The sequence below is a fragment of the Toxotes jaculatrix genome, chromosome 13 (genome assembly GCF_017976425.1).
Source record: "Toxotes jaculatrix isolate fToxJac2 chromosome 13, fToxJac2.pri, whole genome shotgun sequence".
Classification (NCBI taxonomy): Eukaryota; Metazoa; Chordata; class Actinopteri; family Toxotidae; genus Toxotes; species Toxotes jaculatrix.
Window position 1 is genome coordinate 22022831 of NC_054406.1, and position 20271 is coordinate 22043101.

The 20271-nt window shown below is 42.8% G+C and overlaps 2 protein-coding genes across 2 annotated transcripts; both read left to right on the forward strand.

Moving 5' to 3' along the window:
• Positions 1 to 3021: 3021 nt before the first annotated feature.
• On the forward strand, positions 3022 to 9349 carry thap7 (THAP domain containing 7). Its single transcript, XM_041053445.1, has 5 exons — positions 3022 to 3092; positions 4186 to 4265; positions 6819 to 6956; positions 7095 to 7205; positions 7426 to 9349. Exons 2-5 carry the CDS (start codon positions 4186 to 4188, stop codon positions 8783 to 8785), a joined length of 1689 nt encoding a protein of 562 aa, XP_040909379.1. The 5' UTR covers positions 3022 to 3092; the 3' UTR covers positions 8786 to 9349.
• A 2803-nt stretch (positions 9350 to 12152) lies between these two features.
• s100v2 (S100 calcium binding protein V2) lies at positions 12153 to 18355 on the forward strand. Its single transcript, XM_041053838.1, has 3 exons — positions 12153 to 12275; positions 15650 to 15781; positions 17181 to 18355. Exons 1-3 carry the CDS (start codon positions 12267 to 12269, stop codon positions 17349 to 17351), a joined length of 312 nt encoding a protein of 103 aa, XP_040909772.1. The 5' UTR covers positions 12153 to 12266; the 3' UTR covers positions 17352 to 18355.
• Positions 18356 to 20271: the final 1916 nt, after the last annotated feature.

Consider the following 20271-nt stretch of genomic DNA (forward strand, 5'->3'; position numbering starts at 1 on the left):
TATTATTATTATTATTATTATTATTATTATTATTATTATTATTATTATTATTATTATTATTATTATTATTAGTGGGACTGATTCATATAATTCTACAGACCAGCATTTTCTTTCATTCACCATACACTGAAATAAATGCCACACACTATGGTAAAAGAGCTCTCACATATATAGAAACTAACTCACGCTGTAAACTCAAATACTGTGGCTCACACACAGACGTGTGAAACGCTTGTTTCTCTGGATTTCCCCATTGAGGAAGGAGTTACACTGTACCAGTCTATGAGGAAATGTTTCAACACAAGAGAAGTCGACGCAGAACGCACACTCTTTTAGACAATCAGAGGAAAACACATGCATGGAATCTGGGTTTCTGCCAGCTCAGAGCCAGTCAACAGTTCAGTGAGTTTGATTCCGGTACATGCAGTGAAGTCACACCCATAGAAACCTCTCTGAAGTCACGGCTTTCCAGTTTCACTCTACATTTCTCAACCAAGACACAAGATTATGAGTGACTTTTACCTGCGCTGTGATCCACAACAGTGAGCAGCCTACACTCACCAAGCACTTTATTAGGAACACCTGTACACCTGCTTCTTCATGCAGTTATCCAATCAGCCAATCATGTGGCTGCAGGAGAGACAAGTCAGGAGCTTCAGTTAATGTTCACATCACACATCAGAATTTCAAAAAAAAAAACGTAATCTCAGTGACTTCGAATGTGGACCTGACTGTTGGTTTGAGTATTTGTGAAACTGCTGATCTCCTGGGATTTTCCCACACAACAGTCTCTAGAGTTTCACTCAGAATGGAGCCAGAAACAAAAAGCATCCAGTGAAGCAGCAGTCTCTTTTTTACCTGTAATGCTTCAGCAGATTCAGCTGCCTGTGTCCGGTGTCTTGACAAACAGAGCAACCGCTCAGAATAACCTACAATGTGCGCATGTGCAGTACATTTCAGAGTCGAGTTTAAACTATCCTTATTTATTTATTTATTTTTGCTTTGAAGATATCAGTCTGATTCAGTTCCTAAAGTTACCTTTTCTTACCTAGATTAATTCATATCCATCACTTCATGGATACACAAAATTGGTGCAGTTACAGATACAGCCAAAATGGCCTGCTAGCCTTTCAAATTCAGAACACTTGCTGGAGCTGTAATAGCTGATTGGTATTTGATGGACAAGCAACATGATCTATTTATATGTTTTCAATTATTTTTTATTGTTTGTGATCATGAAAAAATGTATTAATTTTGAAACATAGTATGTTGAAAAAATGTGGCAAATCTGCTGTTCACAACAGGGACGAGACATGGGATTTGTAAGTAAAAGATGAATGGACTATTGAATGAGTGTTAAAGGATATCATAGGATGAAATAACTGGAAAGCAAACAATGTACTGTCTGTTCTTCTAAGCCCCAAAAATGTTCATCATTACAAACTCCACTCATTTTTTGGGAACCTAAGCGATTCAACGCAGTTGGTGGGAGAAACTCTTATAAACTGTTCTAAAAGGAAAATTTGTCACAAAGCACGGTGACTCACAGAATTTGAACTGCAAGCCTCAAAGTGGTAAGAGTACCATTCAACTGCTCCATAGAAACAGCCCTTAAACTCGCTCTGTTGTCCACATTTTTGACACCAGGGACACATAATTGAACAGATCTGTGAAGCAAATTGCTCACTGTGTAAAAAAAAAAAAACAACAGGAGTTATGCTTTTTGACTTGACTAAGCACTTTCACAACCACTGGACACTGAACAGTGACTAAGATGCTATTTCCTGGGGGAGTGTGTGACAACTGATATGACATATTGTAGATTTTGTATCACTTCCTGTGTTCAGTATGTGGTCCTAGAGAACAAGGCATTGTGTCGTTTTTTATTAGGTGAAGAAAATATTGTGAAACTTTTGTGTGAATAAAATAATGATTGTCACACAAGGCTTACTTCCTGTTGCCACTAGGTGGCAGCTTATAGATTTCTTCAGGCCGGGACTCTTATCAAACGTGAAGTCTGGAGCAGATCAGATAATGTTTATTTCAATTTTCAATTCAATTCAGTTCAGTTCAATTTTATTTATATAGCGCCTTCCACAATCAGAATTGTCTCAAAGCGCTTTAAAGAGACCCAGAGCCTGACCCCAGAGCAAGCACTTAAGGAGACAGTGGCAAGGAAAATTTGAATTATAACAACTTCCTGTTTCATGGTGAAACATGCTGGTAGGGGTGCACCATTCATCAAAACCTAACAAGTTTCACAATTTTGCATTCCAAAGGTCTGTAGATTACACTGACCAAATCTGAGGTTACTCTGGTTAATTCCCTCGGAGGAGTTAAAAATTGCACATCAGTTCAGAATGGATGGCTTCCTGTTGAGTTTACGGTTTGGCTCCAAGACTCTTTTTTGTAACTCTAGATATGATGCACATGCCTACCAGTTTTTCATACATATGTACCACATGGGCTAGAAGTTTTCTAGGGGGCGCCCTCGAGCCATTTTGCAACACCCTTGCCCAAGCCCCATATCAGGTATTATGTTACGTTATGTTTCTTCTCATGCATGGTGCCTTTAGAGTTTTTGTGCAAGCTAGCTAGCTAAAAGTAATTAGTGAGTGCTACAGAGTCAACATACCTAGCACAATCCTGATACCAAATGGAAATACTTTCTAGTTCAAACATGGTTGCAAAGTTTCATGAGGTTGTACAAATCCTAAAGACCTCAAAAATGTTTGTAAAATGAAAATGAGAACAATGATAAATGATGAATTTCACCTTTATCCCAACGTGACTGTGTCTTTGGGGTTCCTGTGGAGCTCAGTGGCCATGCCCAAGCCAAGTCACTGCCATAGACTACAGAACTTAGCAAATTTCTCTAGTTCTGATGTGTGTGCTATCTACAATACACAGCACTGATAACAAGGAACTGAAAATCCACTCACACTGCAGTAGGGGGCGCTGACGCTGCACCCGTTGAAACTCGCCATCAGAAGAAGAAGAAGAAATGCGGAGGAAGAAGAAGAAGAAAGGCGGAAGAATGTGGGTGAGAGAGGATCAGCCATTTTCGTGAGGTCGAAATCTGCAGTGGAGGGGTAATGTTTTTAGTACTGATAAATCATCATGTACTCTGTAATGTTTGTAACGGGTTAGCTTGTTTGTCACCGAACTGACGTAGTAAAGTTTAGCTAGCAGCAGGAAAACGACGTCACAGGCGCAGAGTGTTTGATGACAGTGCGCGTCATCTGCAAATCCAGACATAACGACTGAGGCTGCGGGCAGCGGGAAAACTGCTGCAGGGGCGTTTTAGTATTTAGGTCCACTGTGTTTCTTTTTTTTCCAAAGTTTTCAACCACCTTAACTCGAAATTCGAGATTTAAGGACGCAGTAAAATATCACGCTTGTCTTCACTACAGAAACCAAGAGCAGTAGCTGCACGAATAAGCCAACAGTGGCATCAAGTGGCGACTCAGAAGCAAAACAATCACATGAGTGTGTGCGTGCGCGTGCACGAGCGCGCGCCCCAGTTATTTGCTCAGCTACTTGATTTGGTCCATAAAATGACAGAACCCGTTTCCCAGAGCCCAAAGTCATACCTTCACGTTGCTTTTTTTGGTCCACATTCCAAAGTTACTTCATCAGCTATCATACAGCACGAAGAAAAGCAGCAAATCCTCACATTCACACCCAATCTGAAGCTGCCAAAACCTGAAAATACCTGAAAATGTTTCTTCAGTTTTGATTGGGAAAAAAAAAAAAACTAATTGATTTATCAAAATTGCTTGATCATTTTTCTTTTGATCAGCTAATCAATTAATAACTAAACCTAGCAGCTCCATGTGACTGTAGCAGAGGATCTGAGACATAGTGAAATCCATTTGTGATAATCACCCTGTTCTGAAACCATAAGTATTAAGTTAAACATGCTGCAGGGATTTGTGTCCATTCAGACACCAGAGCATTAGTGAGGCCAACAATGATGTTGGAGTTGAGGGTCAGTGCAAATACACTCCAGGAGGTTCTGGAGGAGGAGCAAGGAGAGTCCTGTGAACTTTGAAACATGTGGTTGGTTGAGCATTGTTATGAATTAGTGCTCCTAAAATGCTGGAAGTAACTACAAAATATACTGATACTCGTCAAAATGCAGAACTCAGCTCTTTTTTTTTTTCTTCACTATGTCACTTTCAGATGCCAAGACATTGCTCAGCAGGTGGCTGCAAAACGCGGGACAACCGTGAGACTCGTAATGCTGGCGTCACCTTTCACAAGTGAGCATTTTGCACATTCTGTAGAACAATCAGGGCCAAGGAACATCTAGGTTTTAAAAACAGGTTGGTTTCTGTTGTTCTATCTATATTGTACTGACTATTTTCAGTGCCAACAACCACTAAAAAAATACAGCACTTGACAGCAGTGTGTAAATCAATAATGAATTAGCAACAACATCTTCGATGCTGTGTTATTATTGGTGTAACATCCGGGTTGTAAGTCAGTACAGAGCAAGTCCTTTTTCCATTTTCTGCAGCTTAAATTGGGAACAATGTGTGCTGTTTTAGTTATGGGACAGTTCTGGAGTTCTGTTCTCTGGGATCTGAAACGACTTCAACAAAAACTGAACAGTATAACAAGATTGGTTTGCCGCTGGCAGAGCCTGGCCTGGATTTAAGATGGATAACTACATCATTAGATTACACTGTGCACTGTTAGGACAGTCTGCTGCTCAAAACTTGATTCTGAGCTCTGTTTTGTACTCTTTTGTAATTTGAAGATACATAATGCAAAGGTCTTGAATACAAGCCAAATTTAAACTGAAAGTAGCGTTGAACGGGCTGTCCCGTTGTGTGAGCCTGTGGGGGGGGGGGGGGGGGGGGGAGTAGCAATCATGGTAGTAAAGCAGGTTGTATGTTATAGCTCTAAATTTGCATGGCTGTCTGATACAGAACCAGTTAAACCTCTGTTACTGCCAGTTTCTTATTTGTATAATGCATGAAGGCAGGCACGTGAACCGACAAGCTTTGTAATAAAAGTTCCATTCCTTTCACTGTTTTTTCAGTTAATGCTAATTTAGAAAAAAGTCCATCACTGCAAACCTTTATGGTCCCAGAGGCTTGATAACCCCACAAGAAGGTAAATACCTGGATTCCCCCATCAGTCAGTTAGATCTGAAGAGGCCTTTCAAATGAGAGGTGAAAATTCTGCAACCTCAAGCAAGTCCAGTTCCCTTTGTATAGCATTTAGAAACACCATGACCTGCATGACTGAGAAAACCAAAACCACCAGATAACTGTCAAGCTAGCAAGCTAACTGTCAACTGCTATTAACGCTTCAAAAGAGAAACTGCACCAAAGAAACTAACAGAAGACTCAAAGAAAAAAAATTAAATGGATCCTTGTTGCTAACATAAATGTTTCTGGTAAAAATGTACATACTTCAGGTTTTTTTGCCAGTGTTTTTGGAAGCTTGAAAAGCTAACAGTTAGCCTAGTTCCACTTGAACCAAATGGTCGCCATGGAAACAGATCAGCAGGATCCACTAAGCACAGCACAGCTCTCAGAGCAGAGAGCAGGGAGAAAGAGTACCCTGCTAAATGGGAGGAAACTCTGTGCCACAATTATGCAGATGCATCCAACTCGGTCATCGTTTCAGGAGGCAGATTACAGATCTGTAAAGATGATGACCCTCTGCTCACCATCATGTATTACACCAAAGGAAATATCCTGGTCCAGGGGTTTGAAGCAAACCTGGAGTAAGAGAATCAGTGTCCTGCTTGCCCGTGATCCAAACCTCTGCCCTGTATCAGTCCCACTCTCTTTGCTCTACACCCTGCACAACACCACCCCTCCTGATACATCCACACAGCCAGCTGCCAACAGGCAGCTCTGCCCATCCCAGCTTCCCCTCCACTCATCCAGAAGAGCAGACCCTCAGACCTTCCTAGGTACAGCCCTCTGTGCAACCTTAAGCCTGCACATAGTTAATGGTAGGGTCAGAGGGAACTCTTCAGGGAGACTCACATACTCCTCAGCTCTTTGATCTAGTGTAGTAGAATATGCAGTCACTGACACGGACCCTGTGATTCCACATTTCAGTGAACTAAATGAAAAATGCTTCCAGGAGAAGGAGACAGGGCTTGGATCACCTTTATGTCGATGCTTTGGCAACATTGCTAAAAGAAGATTGTGTTATAGTGATCTCAGAGGACGAGGACTTGACAGTGCTACACCCTCTGGTCTGAGACTTTATGGAGAAGGATTAGTAAGAACTACCTGAAGACCAAAGAAGACCAAGGTGTCCAGACTGTCATGGACTTTCCTCCTCCGTCACCTGACCTCAGCCCCACTGAACACTTATGAGGGTACTTGAAGACTGAGAAAGCCGAGCGTTCTGTGACACCAAGAGGAGCTCTGTGGATCACGGTCAGATCATGGTGGGATAACATGGGTCATCAGGTTCAGCACGGACCTGTGGAGTCCACGCAGCTCGAGAGCTGTCATCACAGCAAAACGGGAGACAAACCAGAGACTGAGAGAATTCATGAAGATTATTTTAAAGGTTCAGCTTTTGAAATGGAATTGCTGACTTGATCTTATCATTTGGAATGAGTATTTCATTCCCAGAGGAGCGTGTTCACACATTTGCACACAGTTACATCACATAAACACTATGAATGTTGTATTTAATTCCTGACTGGGATGTTCTTTGTAGTTTTTACATTGTTCTTAAATGTCTCCCTATTTAACTTGAACTCAAGTACTGAAGTGACAAGTGTGATGACAACATGTTTGTTTGTTTATTAATTAATTATTTCTTGTGCTGGTCAGATTACCAAAAGGAGCCACTCGGAGGAATCTCTGGATCACCAACTCCCACCGTGCAGACTCCTGGGATCCTCAGACTGACTTTGTCTACTTTTGTTCCAAACACTTCACCCCAGAGAGCTTTGAGCTGACCGGATGCAGGTTCGTAAACTCAGTCAGGACATTAACAGATTACATTTGACATGTAACATATAACACACACGTTTAACATTCAATCTTACCGACCACAGTGTTTCAGACAGCAGTCTAAAAAAAGATCTTTGGCCTTTTCACTCGCAGTGGGATCAGAAGACTAAAAGAAGATGCATTTCCTACAGTATTTGATTCCTCTTCAAGAAGCAAATGCAAAAGAGCAGGAGCTCCTCAGAAACGAGGCGACATCCCTGCCAGGTAAACAGAACTGATACAGAGTGTGGAAGGTAGCACCCAACCGACCTTTAGTCAGCAGTTCAGAAACCTCAGTTGTGTGCTGTCTCTCATTTTTGCTCTGCTGTTCAAATGTTGCCATGCATATATTCTGCTGACACATATATTGAGTTTTCGTTCATATTTACTGCTGTAAGAGAATGTTTTTCTCACTTTCTCACTGTATTTTATATTTTTTCTGTAGGAAGAGTCCCTGCTCAGGCAGCCAGGAGCAGGGCAGAGACCAGGATCAGACTTCAGATGAAGCCTCAGTTCAGAGGTCGGCGGCAGCATCGGAGGAGACTCACGAAAACATACCTGCGTTTTCTCAAGAGCCGTCAGAGGTGGAGCCGCTCTCACAGCAAGAACGTGCTTCTTCGCCGCCACCGGAGTCTCGTCCCATCTCCCCATCACGTTACATGAGGCGTCTGCCCCCTCCTCCGGGCTTCTACCTGTCAAAAGAGCACAGCTACGCTCAGCTCTGCCCCCTGCTGTGGAGGAGACGTTACGACCAGGCTATTGACTGCCTGGAGAAGGCCTTACGACAGCTGCACGCAGCCAGGCGGAGGGAGAACCGCCTGCGGAGCACCGTTCTGAGGCTCCGGGATAAACGGCTGAAGCACACTCTGCTGGTATCACAAGATGGTTTCAAAAACAAGGGGAGCTGGACACCAGGGCAGGAGAAGAAAGGAAGTAAAGGAGCCTCTAACCAGGAGGAGAGTGAGACCGATGCTAAATCTGAGGAGACTGGGTTATTTGAGGACAGAGGTGTGGATCACATGGAGTTAGGGGTTCCTTTTCTTCCAGACACTAACAGCTGGTCTGAGGAGGAGAAGGGGTACTGTTTTTACTGTGGGAGAGGGCAGGTTCAGGTAGGTGGTCAGGTAAAAGACAGACTTTCAGAGACTGAGAAGGATGTCGGGCCCACGGAGCACGAGGACTCTGAGAAGACTCAGAGGAGTGTTGAAACGACCAAGGACACACAGTCAGTCAGGCTAGAAAGACCACTTGAGAAAAAAGTAGAAACCAGTGACTCAGGTGTTGCACATTCCCAAGTCCTGCTCCAAACTCCACATCTTCAGCATGCGATCCCTGCTGGAGTGTGTCTGCCTGATACTCATGAGCAGAGCCTCCAGTTTTTGGGGCCCCAGCAGAAGCTGCTACTGTCCGACACGTGTGACAGGGAGTCTGAAGCCGCGGGTCAGGAGCACCAACTGGACCTGCAGCAACAGCTGTTTTGGATACAGGACAGTGCCGAGGGACAGGTCATCCTGGTGCCCGTCCCTGCCGAAGACGGATTACAAAGCTTTCTCAAGACGGAGGGGGACGTCGACGAGGCACAAACCACATTGGTGTCAGAACTGGATTTTAAGAGCGACTCGGGACACGTGAGAGAGAAGAGCGGAGGCCTGACCGGAGACGAAACAGCCTGTGATGACGAACGTGGCGACCGGCCTTCTGTTACCAACAGTGCATCAGTGGAGAGGAGAGAAGATGTGAGGGAGAAGCTTAAAGAACACCTGGAGGGATTTCACCTTCAGCTGAGCACCGAGTTCATAAACTGACAGGATGTTCTGAACCAACACAACAGTTTGCGTCCAACATGCTGAAGTCAGATATGTTGTTGTCGCCATGGTCACAAACCTTTTGGGGGAAGTGACATCCATACAGTGCTTAGTCACAGCGGGTATTTTTATGTGCAGATCCAAACCAAACCGTGAATTGTTTCCTACTAATAAGTGTTGTGATAAATCTTATTCCTCTGAGGCAGTGATCTCCATCGTCTCCAGAAGCGATTAAAAAAACACATCAGTCTGAGTAACGTTTGATAGAAACTACAGCAAGCATCTGTTTTAGGAAATTTAAAAAAAAAAAAAGAAATGAAAATTAAACTCTATATTTGTGAGGTGGTTTTTTCTGGTTTGGGTCTTTTTGTGGGATTTTTGTTGACAGCTAGAAAAATGCAGAAACACCAGAATGAATCAATCAGGAAAGACTCAAACAACAACACATGAATAATTGAAGATAAATAAATGAAGATAAATCTAATAACAGGAGCAGTAGGTTGGATAACTTTGAGCAGTGCTGTCTCTGTGCTTTGATCCTCAAATAAATGATTGCTCTGTAGAAAGTCACACAGCTGATTGGAGACTGCTTTCTAAAGGATCTGAGAGAGAAAGATAAGGATAGACATTTTGACTCCATTTGGCATGATGGACTCTATTACAGACGTCTACAATGGGAGGTAAAATATGTGATCTGATTAAACTTGGAATTTGGTTTTTGGAAAATAGGTGTGCTGTTAAAATTAGTTATTAGCTGTTAAAACTGAATTCTTCCCCCAGAGAAGGAGCCCCACAGTTCAGTTAGATCAGCATGCTGCTCCTGGCCTCTCCCTCTGAGATACAGAGGTGAGGTCTGTTTTATGCTGATGATGCTGACGTCTATCTAATTCAGGTATCTCCTTGGCAGATACACAATGATGATTAACATTCAAAAGAGAGCATTCATATTTCTGGAGCAGCTTAAATCCAACCTCCTCCTCACCCTCCATTCCAAAGACCTCAAACCCCCATGAGCCGAGCCCAGAAAAGAGCCCCCCCCCCCCCCACCCATGTCAGCTGATCACGGGCCACCTCTCAAACACAATCTGACCAAGAGCCCAGGTTCAGAGACCACAAGACTGGCAGCCAACAAGGAAGACACAGTTCTTTTTGTGAAACCAGCCTCAGGTTTTTTTGAATTTTTAGTATTTCAGTAATCTTGCTTTGATAGTATATTGGAGGTTTCGCTGTCTGGCCAATTACATTAGTGTCAAGACAGTGAGTGTAGCACAGGACCTGATCCTAATCATCCTTAAAATCTGCACCATCCACTGGTGTGAGGGCGTTAGGCGAGCAACCCCGCTTGTCGTTGCTTGGCAACCCGCTGTGTCCCAGGAGAGCGAACCATCCGGGAAGATCCAAAAGTGGGCTCAACCTTACTCCTGCTGTCTGTGATGAGAGCTGATGTCAGATATTGCTCCGAATTTAACACGCAGGCTGCAGCCGAAAAGAGTAAACACATGAAAGATAAGTAACAGTGACAAACTAAATGCTGAAGGCCCGTGACTCATGTAAGGTTTCCTGTCCACAGCAGAATCACAGCCTGAAAGGAAGAAAGGATGTTTCCAGTTTCTACACGGGGTACATTTACCCATCAATTACTCACATCGTTGAAGGTAAAACCAAAACGAAACAGGATTAGAATGTTGACACAATGAAATGAAACAGGAATACATGTAGAGAAAGTCGAGCCATTGAAATAATACATAAAAATAAAGACGTGAGCAAGTGTCCAGAGGAAATTAGGTTCCGACAGTAGTATTCAAAATGCGTCTTCTTCCAGATGACTCCCGACTGCATAGATTTGAAAGAGAAGAAGTGCCGATGAGTGCCTTGGATTAACAGAAACACAAATACAAATCACATTTTTAGGCCATGTGAAAATACTTCTGGAGGCACGAAATGATAAATTATTATTACATATTACGAGGTGATGACATTTAGTGACCAACCCACACTGGAACAGTCCAGCTGGTCAAAGTACTGTTCTCATATATATCTATATATCTATTATACACACACACACACATAAAAAAAAACCTTCCAAATGCTAAAGGAGATGTTTGATGCTCCCAAAGCATCTCAGAATTTCACAAATTCTGAGGTTCCCAGAATTTGTGAAATGACTTTTTCTCCTATTCACAGTCTCTTGTTGTGCCTTATACAGAGCTCTGTGTAATATCATAGGAATGTTCACTGAATGTTGAATGTGCCTTGAATGTGTTTGTGTGTGTGTATTAATGCAAAGCATCTGGGAAGAAGCTCCCTGCAGTAAAACTGAGGATGAAACAGTGGGAAAGGATGATGGCCTCATACTGAAACAATTCGCTGTGGCTTCTTTGATAGGGTGTGGCATTCAACACCCTCCCACTCAGATGTTCAAGTTTCTGGAGGAGAAGGAGGAGGGGTCGTGGGGGGGTGGGGTCTCTGCCCAAAAGAAATCACTGAAATCATAAGATTGTGACACACCCTTCACCCCGAGGACATCAGCTTGCTCTCTACAGTATCCAACCCAACCTCAAGAAAGTTCTCCTTTTTAGTTTAGACTGAAACGAAACTAACTTTCCACAAACTTCTGCACCCGCCCCCACTGACGGACTGACTGAAGTCATAAACCAGGATAGAAAGAATGTGGTTGTGCCTGTTTCCTTCTTTTCCCTCTCCTGCTCTCTCCCTCTCTCTTTTTTTTTTTTTTTTTTCATTATTTAACCTCCTTTCCAAGAACATAACTTCCCACAGTCTGATAGCCTCACATGAAAGCCTGGACAGGTTTGCATAGAAAGCTGCGGCATCCCAAAAAAAAAAAAAAAAAGTAAAGTATCTGGTGTCAGATTAACAGTTGGCAGGGAAGAGGTTAACACAGCGACAGTCTGGAAGAAAAAAAAAAAAAGCAGAATACCAGCCTACACTTGCAGGCAGTTATTGCATAAAACAACAGTGTCCAACTTTTTTTTTTTACTAAAGGTTTCCAGATGTGGAATGAGCTGTCTGCTGAATGTGAGCTGCGCCTCAGTTTGGAAGATCCAAAAACATCCCACTGTCTTATACATATACCTCATAACAAGTTGCTATGATTTCCTGGAAAAGTCCCAGTGTGTTTGAAATGACATGTACATGTTTACATGTAGACTGAGATACGGCTCAGTCTTGGTTAAATACTATTACTATACCATGGACACATGTCCATGGTATGTTGTTGGACAACAACAGTGTAGATGTGTTTACTTTCTGTCTGATGTGAAGTGTTTTGATACGCAGTGTAAGTGCGTGAGTGTGCGCGTGAGTGCGTGCGTGCGTGCGTGTGTGTGTCTCCTGTTGTGGGAGGATCCAGGAATGTTGCCAGCTGGTGACAGAAGCGCTGCTCCACTGACACACAACAGCAGCAGCAGGCAGCAGAGACACGCAGGAAGAAAAGCAACACATCCACACTCCACCCGTCGACATGTCTCAGGTAAGAAATGACACAACTAACTCTTCTTTAGTCACTGAAAACTAAAACCCGAAGTAAATTCGACAAAGTTTGCCAATTGACGACTTTTTTTTTTCTTTTTTAAATTTACAATGAGTTTTGTCGGGGGAGAAAAGCTCGGTTTTCCTGTCTGGGGAATGCTTCTCTCCCATATGGACCGACTTTTCTAAACTGCGCGAGAGCGTAACGACTCGGTCAGGAATAGTTTCCCGCTGTGCGCGCGCCATCTCACGCCAGGCAAAAGAGGTAAAAAAAAAAAAAAAAAAAAAATGTCGCTGAGGAGGAACTTTGACCCCGGAGAGGTCGAGATTTTACAGCTGTCTGTTGGACATAACAGACAGGGGAAGCCACTGTGTGTGTCCCAGCCGCCGTGTGACGGGTCAGTCCGCCGGAGTTCAGCAGCCTATAGTTATTATTTGCTATTTGAACTTCCTTCATGGAGAAGCAGTAGGGACGCGCTGCCAGCGGCCCCTCCCTGAGAACCAGCTCACTGTAACAGCCGGTCCTGTCAAACCTTTACTACCCACTCTGCACTATTAGAACTACCTAAACCCTTCACTAATCTGAGAATATTACAGTAATAACCAACCAAAGCCCATTTGGGGAGCAGAGAGTTGTGTAGTTTTAATGTATGAGCAAAGAACGTGACTCGGGGCGTGTCTAGTTTTGAATGTAAGGCCCAGGTGAAGCTCAGACAGTGATCCACCTGTCTGTGTCTGTTGTGCAATGCTGCATGACTTCTCTTTGTTTTAGGACCTTTCTCATAGTGCTGCATGTGCTGCGTTCAAGTCAATAATGTAATAATCATATTCAGAATCAAAGTACGGGGGGTGGGAGGGAAGGTTTGTGCCATCTCTGGTCCCAACTTTATCCGGTTTCTGCCCCCCCCCCCCCCCAAAAAAAAAAGAAAAACACGTTCCTTTCCCGCTACATCCTGAAGCTGAAAAGAAATGATAAAAAACAGCTGAGAGCAGGAATTCCTGCAGAAAGAACAATGCTCCACTGCAACCTGCGGTCAGGGAGAATGTTGTGGAACTCGCTGACTGCTGAAGATACATTCGCAGATTTGATGATTTAAACCCCAAAAGTCCAAATGTTCTCCCACCTCACTGTGAATGCTCTAAAGCAAAACTGAGTAGAGTTTCAGACCAACACTGAGCTGAAGGGAAATGTTGGGATTGGGGTGTGATAATGGACACTATAACAAAAACACATCTTTAATTGTTCTAAAGCTTAAATCTTTACTGAAATTAAATATTTGTAAGGAACGTTAAAAAGTGACTATTTTGAAAAAGGTAACATACATATATACACATAACTTTAAACTAAAGCCTCCAAAGTCTTTTGATGGTATTCGTACTTCAGAAACTCATTTTTATATATTTAGGCTAAATTAAACTTTCTGTAATATTTTAGTTAGTATATTAAAGGGTTGAAATGTTCCACGGTAGAAAAAATATGTTCTGTCGACACTCAGGATATTGCTGCTGCCTGTGGGAGACTTTGAGAGTTGAGGTGAGGAGGGCATGCAGCAGCTTGTGATACATCAATCAGAAAGGGTGTGGTTTAGACAAAGATTTTGGCCCACATGTACTGAATAACTGTGGCAACCATCTTTAATGTTGCTCCATTACACATTAACATCACTAAATCAAGTGACTAATCGTGAGAATTCTCACCGGCTCTGCAGCTCTACGCTGTCTTTCAGGCTTTTGGCGTATAGTTTTGGATTTACAACACAGTTTTGTTTTCTTCTTCATCATGTTGGGTTCCAGCCAGACAGTTGTTACCAGAGGGAAAAAAATGGTAAAAGGCCACTGTCCACTACCTGGGCAGCAGCAGACACAAAAAAGTCAGAGAGCAGCCAGTGAATATAGTGGACCTTTTAGCAGCTAAAGAGCCCTCAGGAGCTGGTGGAGACCAAACACAGAGCTAAAAGACAGAGAGAATGTTGGAGTTCGCCATAGCAACCTGAACGATGGTGTATCCTGCATTGATAAGTGCATGCCAAAAGGAAACAGACAGACCCTACATATGTTTTGCTCCTTTTTAAAGAAGATGAAGTTAGACTGGAACTCCTTGGTTTTTACAGAATGACAGCAACTACCAAACAGACTGAAGCTCATTCAGTTGCAGAGCTGTTAAACAAACAGCAGGAAAGCTCTATTTGCATAAGGTAATGAATGCGAGCAATATTCTTTACTTGTCCAGGTCTGGAGAACAAAGGTTATCTACCCTTTATCACTTGGATTACCTGAGTTTATGCAGTTAGCTAAATCTGTCTTTTATAGCCTGTAAAAAACTGGTGTTTACAAGTTTAGATTTAGGTTTTTCAAGCAAGTTGACAGGAATCATGTAGTAACTTATCTTCACGATACGGAACCTTTGTGTGATACCATTGAAACTTTCGTGTCACACGGCCTTCCTAAATAGATGTTGCGATGAGATTGTTTTTGTCATCTACTACTGCTTCCAAGGTCAAGAATGAACTTTAAAATTCATTTTTATGAAACTACAATTTTAGAATTTTTCACTGTTGCCATCATTTAATACAATAGGTAAAAACTTGACAAATCATTGCAACTGTTTAAAGGACTATTCTTTGATTGTTGGCCACTTGGGGGCAACGCAATAACCTGTAAACATGGCATCACCTTATAAAGTCCTTGCTATGAGTTGCTAGATAACAGTTGAGTATTTAAAAATCCAGAAGAGACAGAGCAAATTTGTCAGTCATCTGGAGTGGTGCATGAGTCTACCTGATGACTCTAAGTCCAGTATTCCCTCTCTTTTGGCTCTGTTTTTGGTCTCTACCTGGCTCTTTAGCTGTTAAATGTTGCACTGTGTTCACCAGCTGCTCTGTGACTGTGTCAATCTGCTGTTTGCTGCTGAGCAGGTCGTGGACTCACTGTTTTTTTTATAGCTTTTTCTTTGAAAACAGCTGCTGCTGTGGCCAAAAACGATGCTATGAGAGTGAAAATTGAAATTGTGGTCCAAATAGATAAGCAAGGAACTGAAACTCACTATAAAGCTTTGTAAAGCTGAAGGGAACTGCAGGTTCAGCTGATAGCTTCTTAACCTGATTGGATCCACAGAGGCAGCAGATGAGAAAATGTTCATGTTATGGATTGTTTTTGAAGGCAATGATAAATTATATTTTTACATTTCCATTTTGTTCATTTGTAGCTGTATTTGTTGCCTCTGCTGAGGCAGAACTTTGAAGTGAATAGCCAACAGCAAAGCCTGTTAGAGGACAGTGTCCTTTATGATAAAAGTGGCATTAGATGTGGGTATAACCATCTGTTTCCTATTCTCTTTCTTCCTCTTTCATTTTTCCTCCCCTTTCTTCTCCCTAGTCATCAGACCTGGAGAAGGCCATTGTCACGTTGGTCACCCAATTCCACTCAGCTTCAGCTGACAATGGTCCAACGCTGAAAACCGATGAATTCAAAAATCTTTTGTCCTCCCAGCTGCCTACCCTAACCAAGGTAAAAAACTGCTGTCAGTCTCCATGTGTCTCACCCTTAGCTGGGCCTGCTGCTAACTGAAGCACTTGGGTGTGGCCGCACTCCTCACCTTACTCACCTCATTCAAAGACGGTCAGAAACATGTTCAGTGGCAGAGTCACGCAGACCTCACACACACACACACACACACCAGCAAACGCACACTACAAAGACTTGGACACACATTTAAGAACAAGGCTCAGTTGACTCAGTTCACTATTGAATGTAGCACTGAAAACATGTCAACACCACAGACTTAAAAGGTGACTTTAATAAACCTGGTATGTATAAATGTCTTTCTATGGATGTTTTGATATATATATATATATATATATATATATATATAAATGCTGTATATACTGTATATATTAAAGGGGTCACGACTCCTAATGCTCCTGTTGCCACTGGGGACCACTGTGGTCCCACAGTATTTTAGCTCTGTTGTTCTCAGCCACTTTTGGTGGTGTGTCCCTTCAAGACTTAGGGGCTTCTAATCCATACTCGCATCATACACCCTGCTACTATGTGCTGTACTTTCTTAGGGGTGTCTTTACACAGCCTGAACTTTGGGTCCTGTCTGCTGTGGTAGACCCTTGACTCTATGGATCTGGTTCTTAGGGCCTGTTCTTTTCTACCATGATCAGAGCCTCTGTACTGTCCATCAGTCTGGCCTTTGGTAGGGAGGATTTCTTGATGTTAGCCTAAATATCATGCCATTTAGCTTGATATAGGCTGCGATGTACAGTGTGGGAGTTACAGGCCAAAATGCCCTTACCTTGATAAGGTAAGGGCATTTTGGCCTGTAACTCCAGAAAAAAAAAAAAAACAGAAGACAACATAACAAAAGGAGTTTGCTCTGAGGTTTTTAACTCCCAAACCCACACTTTAAAGCAAACCACGCAAAAGCTTAAAAGGATTTGGCGTTCCACCAAATTGGAAGAATGCCGCTTAGCCTGGCAAGATTGTCTTAAAACATACAGGAAGGCCCTCTGCAATGACAGAGCAGCCTATTACTCTTCAATAATAGAAGACAAAAAAACCAACCCCAGGTTTCCCTTCAGCACTGTGTCAAGGCTGACAGAGAGTCATAGCTCTGCTGCTCCATGTATTCCTATAGCTCTTAAACTGATCATCCAGACAGATCACTGTAAATATCCATCACAAGGACAGATATTCACTTTCAGCCCGACTACATTCACACAGTTGCACACATTCACACCTGAAAGCCACCCTGTACAATTAACAGCCATGATCAAGGGCCCCACATTGGTGATAAAGAGGGAGGGACTAGCACTTCTTTTTCTGCTTCCTTAACCTACAAGCCATTATTGCCTCCAACACACAGTCAGTTTCCTCATATTGTCGTGTTGTGTTCCCACAGGGGTTCGACACAGAGCGAGGACTGGGTGACATCCTGCAGAAGATGGGCGTAAAAGATGGCGAGGGCATCTCTTTTAAGCATTTCTGGAGCTTAATCCAGTCACTAGCCGTCTCGCAGCACAACATCCTCAGCAGCCAGAAGGGCTCCTCGTGCAACTGCATCCTCATGTGAAGAGCAGACTCTCAGCTCAGCATTTAACTAAGCAATGCTACAAAATTTACATCACTCTCCTAATCAGGTGTCGGACAGAATACAAAGGTGCAAAGCCTAGTCTGCACCACCCAGCAAGCTGTTCCCATAAACGTCATCACTTTCCATGATTTCCTCAAATTTAGTCTTATACTTGTTTTCCAAATTTAATAGTGATTCAAGAGTTTCCATCACTAATAGCAGCAGGTTGAATGGCTCACTACTGTAGTAATCACAGCTTCATCAGTCAGTTTTCTATCAGCTCAAAGTTCTCAAAATGTGACGAGCGCTGACAGTTGTAAAAATTGTGGAAACCAGCAAATGGAAGCATGATCTTGAAATGGAGAAGTTACAACATCATTCACCAGATTAGAAAAGGGAACAAGCACAGGGTCTTATGGTGTCCATTTTTTTTTTCTCACTTGCCTTGCAATGGTCATCTCACTAGTTAACCGCTTAACTGCAAAGTATATAGCTTATATACATACAAGTGTAATCAACTTCACACATCAGAAGTGTTAACTCATAAGTACTTTGTTGACAGATCGGAATGTGAGCATGCCATCAAACAAAGTTGAGGCCAGGTCATTAGATATACAAAGGAAAAACTGGAATTTCAATTTCAGAAGCTGTGAAACATTTCACCGGAATTTATTTCTTCCTTTGTGCAGAGCTGACTCCACAAATTCTCACTGCGAGTCACCGTTCACAGTATCTGTTTGAGTGTTCAATTTGACCTCATATGCAATAATAACAAAATACAAAATTGTATTTTGGATTCTTTCTAAATGTTGGTGTGTTTAATCTGTTTGATCTGGAGAAACTCGAGACAGAAGTACATATCCCTTTATATTTTTCTACCAGTAGTGCTTGGTGCTCTGTGATTCTGCGTTTTCTATGTATTTATGTTTTGTAATTCTCTGTATTCTGACCTTTGTGACACCATAAGAAAATGATGTAATAAACACATAAAGAAATCACCAGTACTACATTTGTTATTGTTTAATCATTTATTGCTTTAATAAGAAAAAAATCAGTATATTTTATTGCTTTCATTTAGTACTTTATCCATCATTTCCATTCTTCTAGCTATTAATACAAGTTAATATGTGTATCTGTGCCAGCAGCTGAAGCAGTGAAAGTAAATTATGCAGCATTTTATTGCAGGGTTCTGTGAGCATCAGGCAGGACACGTCTATGTCAGACTGTTCTGTACAGAACAAGACAAGGGGCAACTAGCAACAAACAAAACTACATTAAACACATTACACCAACGTTATGGATAGAACTTCTCATTGAAAGTAGGAGTACAGCCTCTCTTGAGTTTCCTTCCTTCAGGTGTACCTCGAAAGAATTCCAGATAAGATGAGAATACGTACTTATTCATGACTTTGACCCTCCCAAAAATGTCCAGCTCTGTTTTCTCGTCGTGGTTGACAGCATTCATCATCAGCTTCGATTTGATGTACAGGGAATTTTCCTTCGCAACAACTTGATCTAACCAAATCTGTCTGTTCTGTGGAGCCATTTCATAGTTGTCAACGGTGCAGCCATAGAACCCTCGGCGCAGACGTTCGGGCCACTGTTGCTCTATAACCATGGGGTGGTCATCTCCAACAAACGCTGTGCACAGGGGGCTGTCCATCCCCCGTGAGCGGCCTACTTCACAGCCTATGACACTCATGAGAAAAAGCGAGAAGGTTCTGAAGTTACGCACGGATGCTGCAAACACTGCTGCCATGAAGTAATGGCCCCATCTCTCACAATTGAAATTGCACTGTTGGAACTGGAAAGTCTCTCGACAGAAGTCATTGAATTTGGTGGCTTTGAGACCCTGTCTCAGCTCCTGCAGGGAGGCCTCGCCCTGTTGCTCATTGAAATTCTGACGGAAACGTTCGATCTCAGCGGGATTTTCAGTGCTCATGAACTTGCCCACCAGGCTCACGCTAAGATTTTTCCCATTTACCTTGTAAATGCATTCGTTGAGAACATAGTAAAGGTCTGATGCAACTTCCTCTCTGGCATTGTATCGTATCTCCACAAGTAGATCCTGAATGTTAACGATATGCTTGAAGACAATGGTGTCTTCTTCTGGTCCTGCTTCTTTAAGCCAAATGGCTTTCACGTGTCTTTGATTGTGGTCTGTGACATAATCTGGAGCACGCCTTCTTTCATTCTCTTCAAAGAACAAGCTCCAAGTAAGCCCTTCCAGGCAGTCTATAGAGGGGTACTTCTTGCGCAGCTCCATTGGAACAAACATTTGTGGGTGGCTTGGCCACTCCAATGTCTGAAGATACAAAACACTTCCTTTATAATCAGGGAGCACTGGCCCTGCACAGCCAAGTTCCACTTTGGTGAGCAGATTACCTCTTTGGTCCAGTTCAGCGATGACTCTTCTGCTGTGGTCATGGGACCTCCAGACTCCATCAGTTCTGGTCATTACGTCCCCATCAGAGCTAACAGACAGGTAGGAGTTGTACAGGTGCAGTTTTGTTTCCACACTGAGAGACTGGAGAGCTTTCAGCAGCTGCAGCATAAAGTTTAAGTGATTTCCAAGGTTGCAACTGATGAGCCTGATGGTGCCAAGATCACCAAAGAGGCTTTCTGTTTTTAAGGTTGACACAAGTCTAGCAAGTTCCTCTGAGCCGTGACCAGCCAGCTGGACTGTTCCATCGGTACCTCTGCTGCCATGGCCAACCAGTATGACATTATGATTTCCAGTAGAAAAGAAATTGCTTCGTCTGAGAACATGCAGTGACCCCCTCTTGTATTTCAGAAGAGTTGACACACTGGGATTCCTTTCATACAGGTAAGTGGCTGACTCAATCACTGCAGGGTCCTCCTCCATAATGATTATAGTCTCATGGTGGCATTTGGTGTCATGTCCTCTAAAGGTCAGATG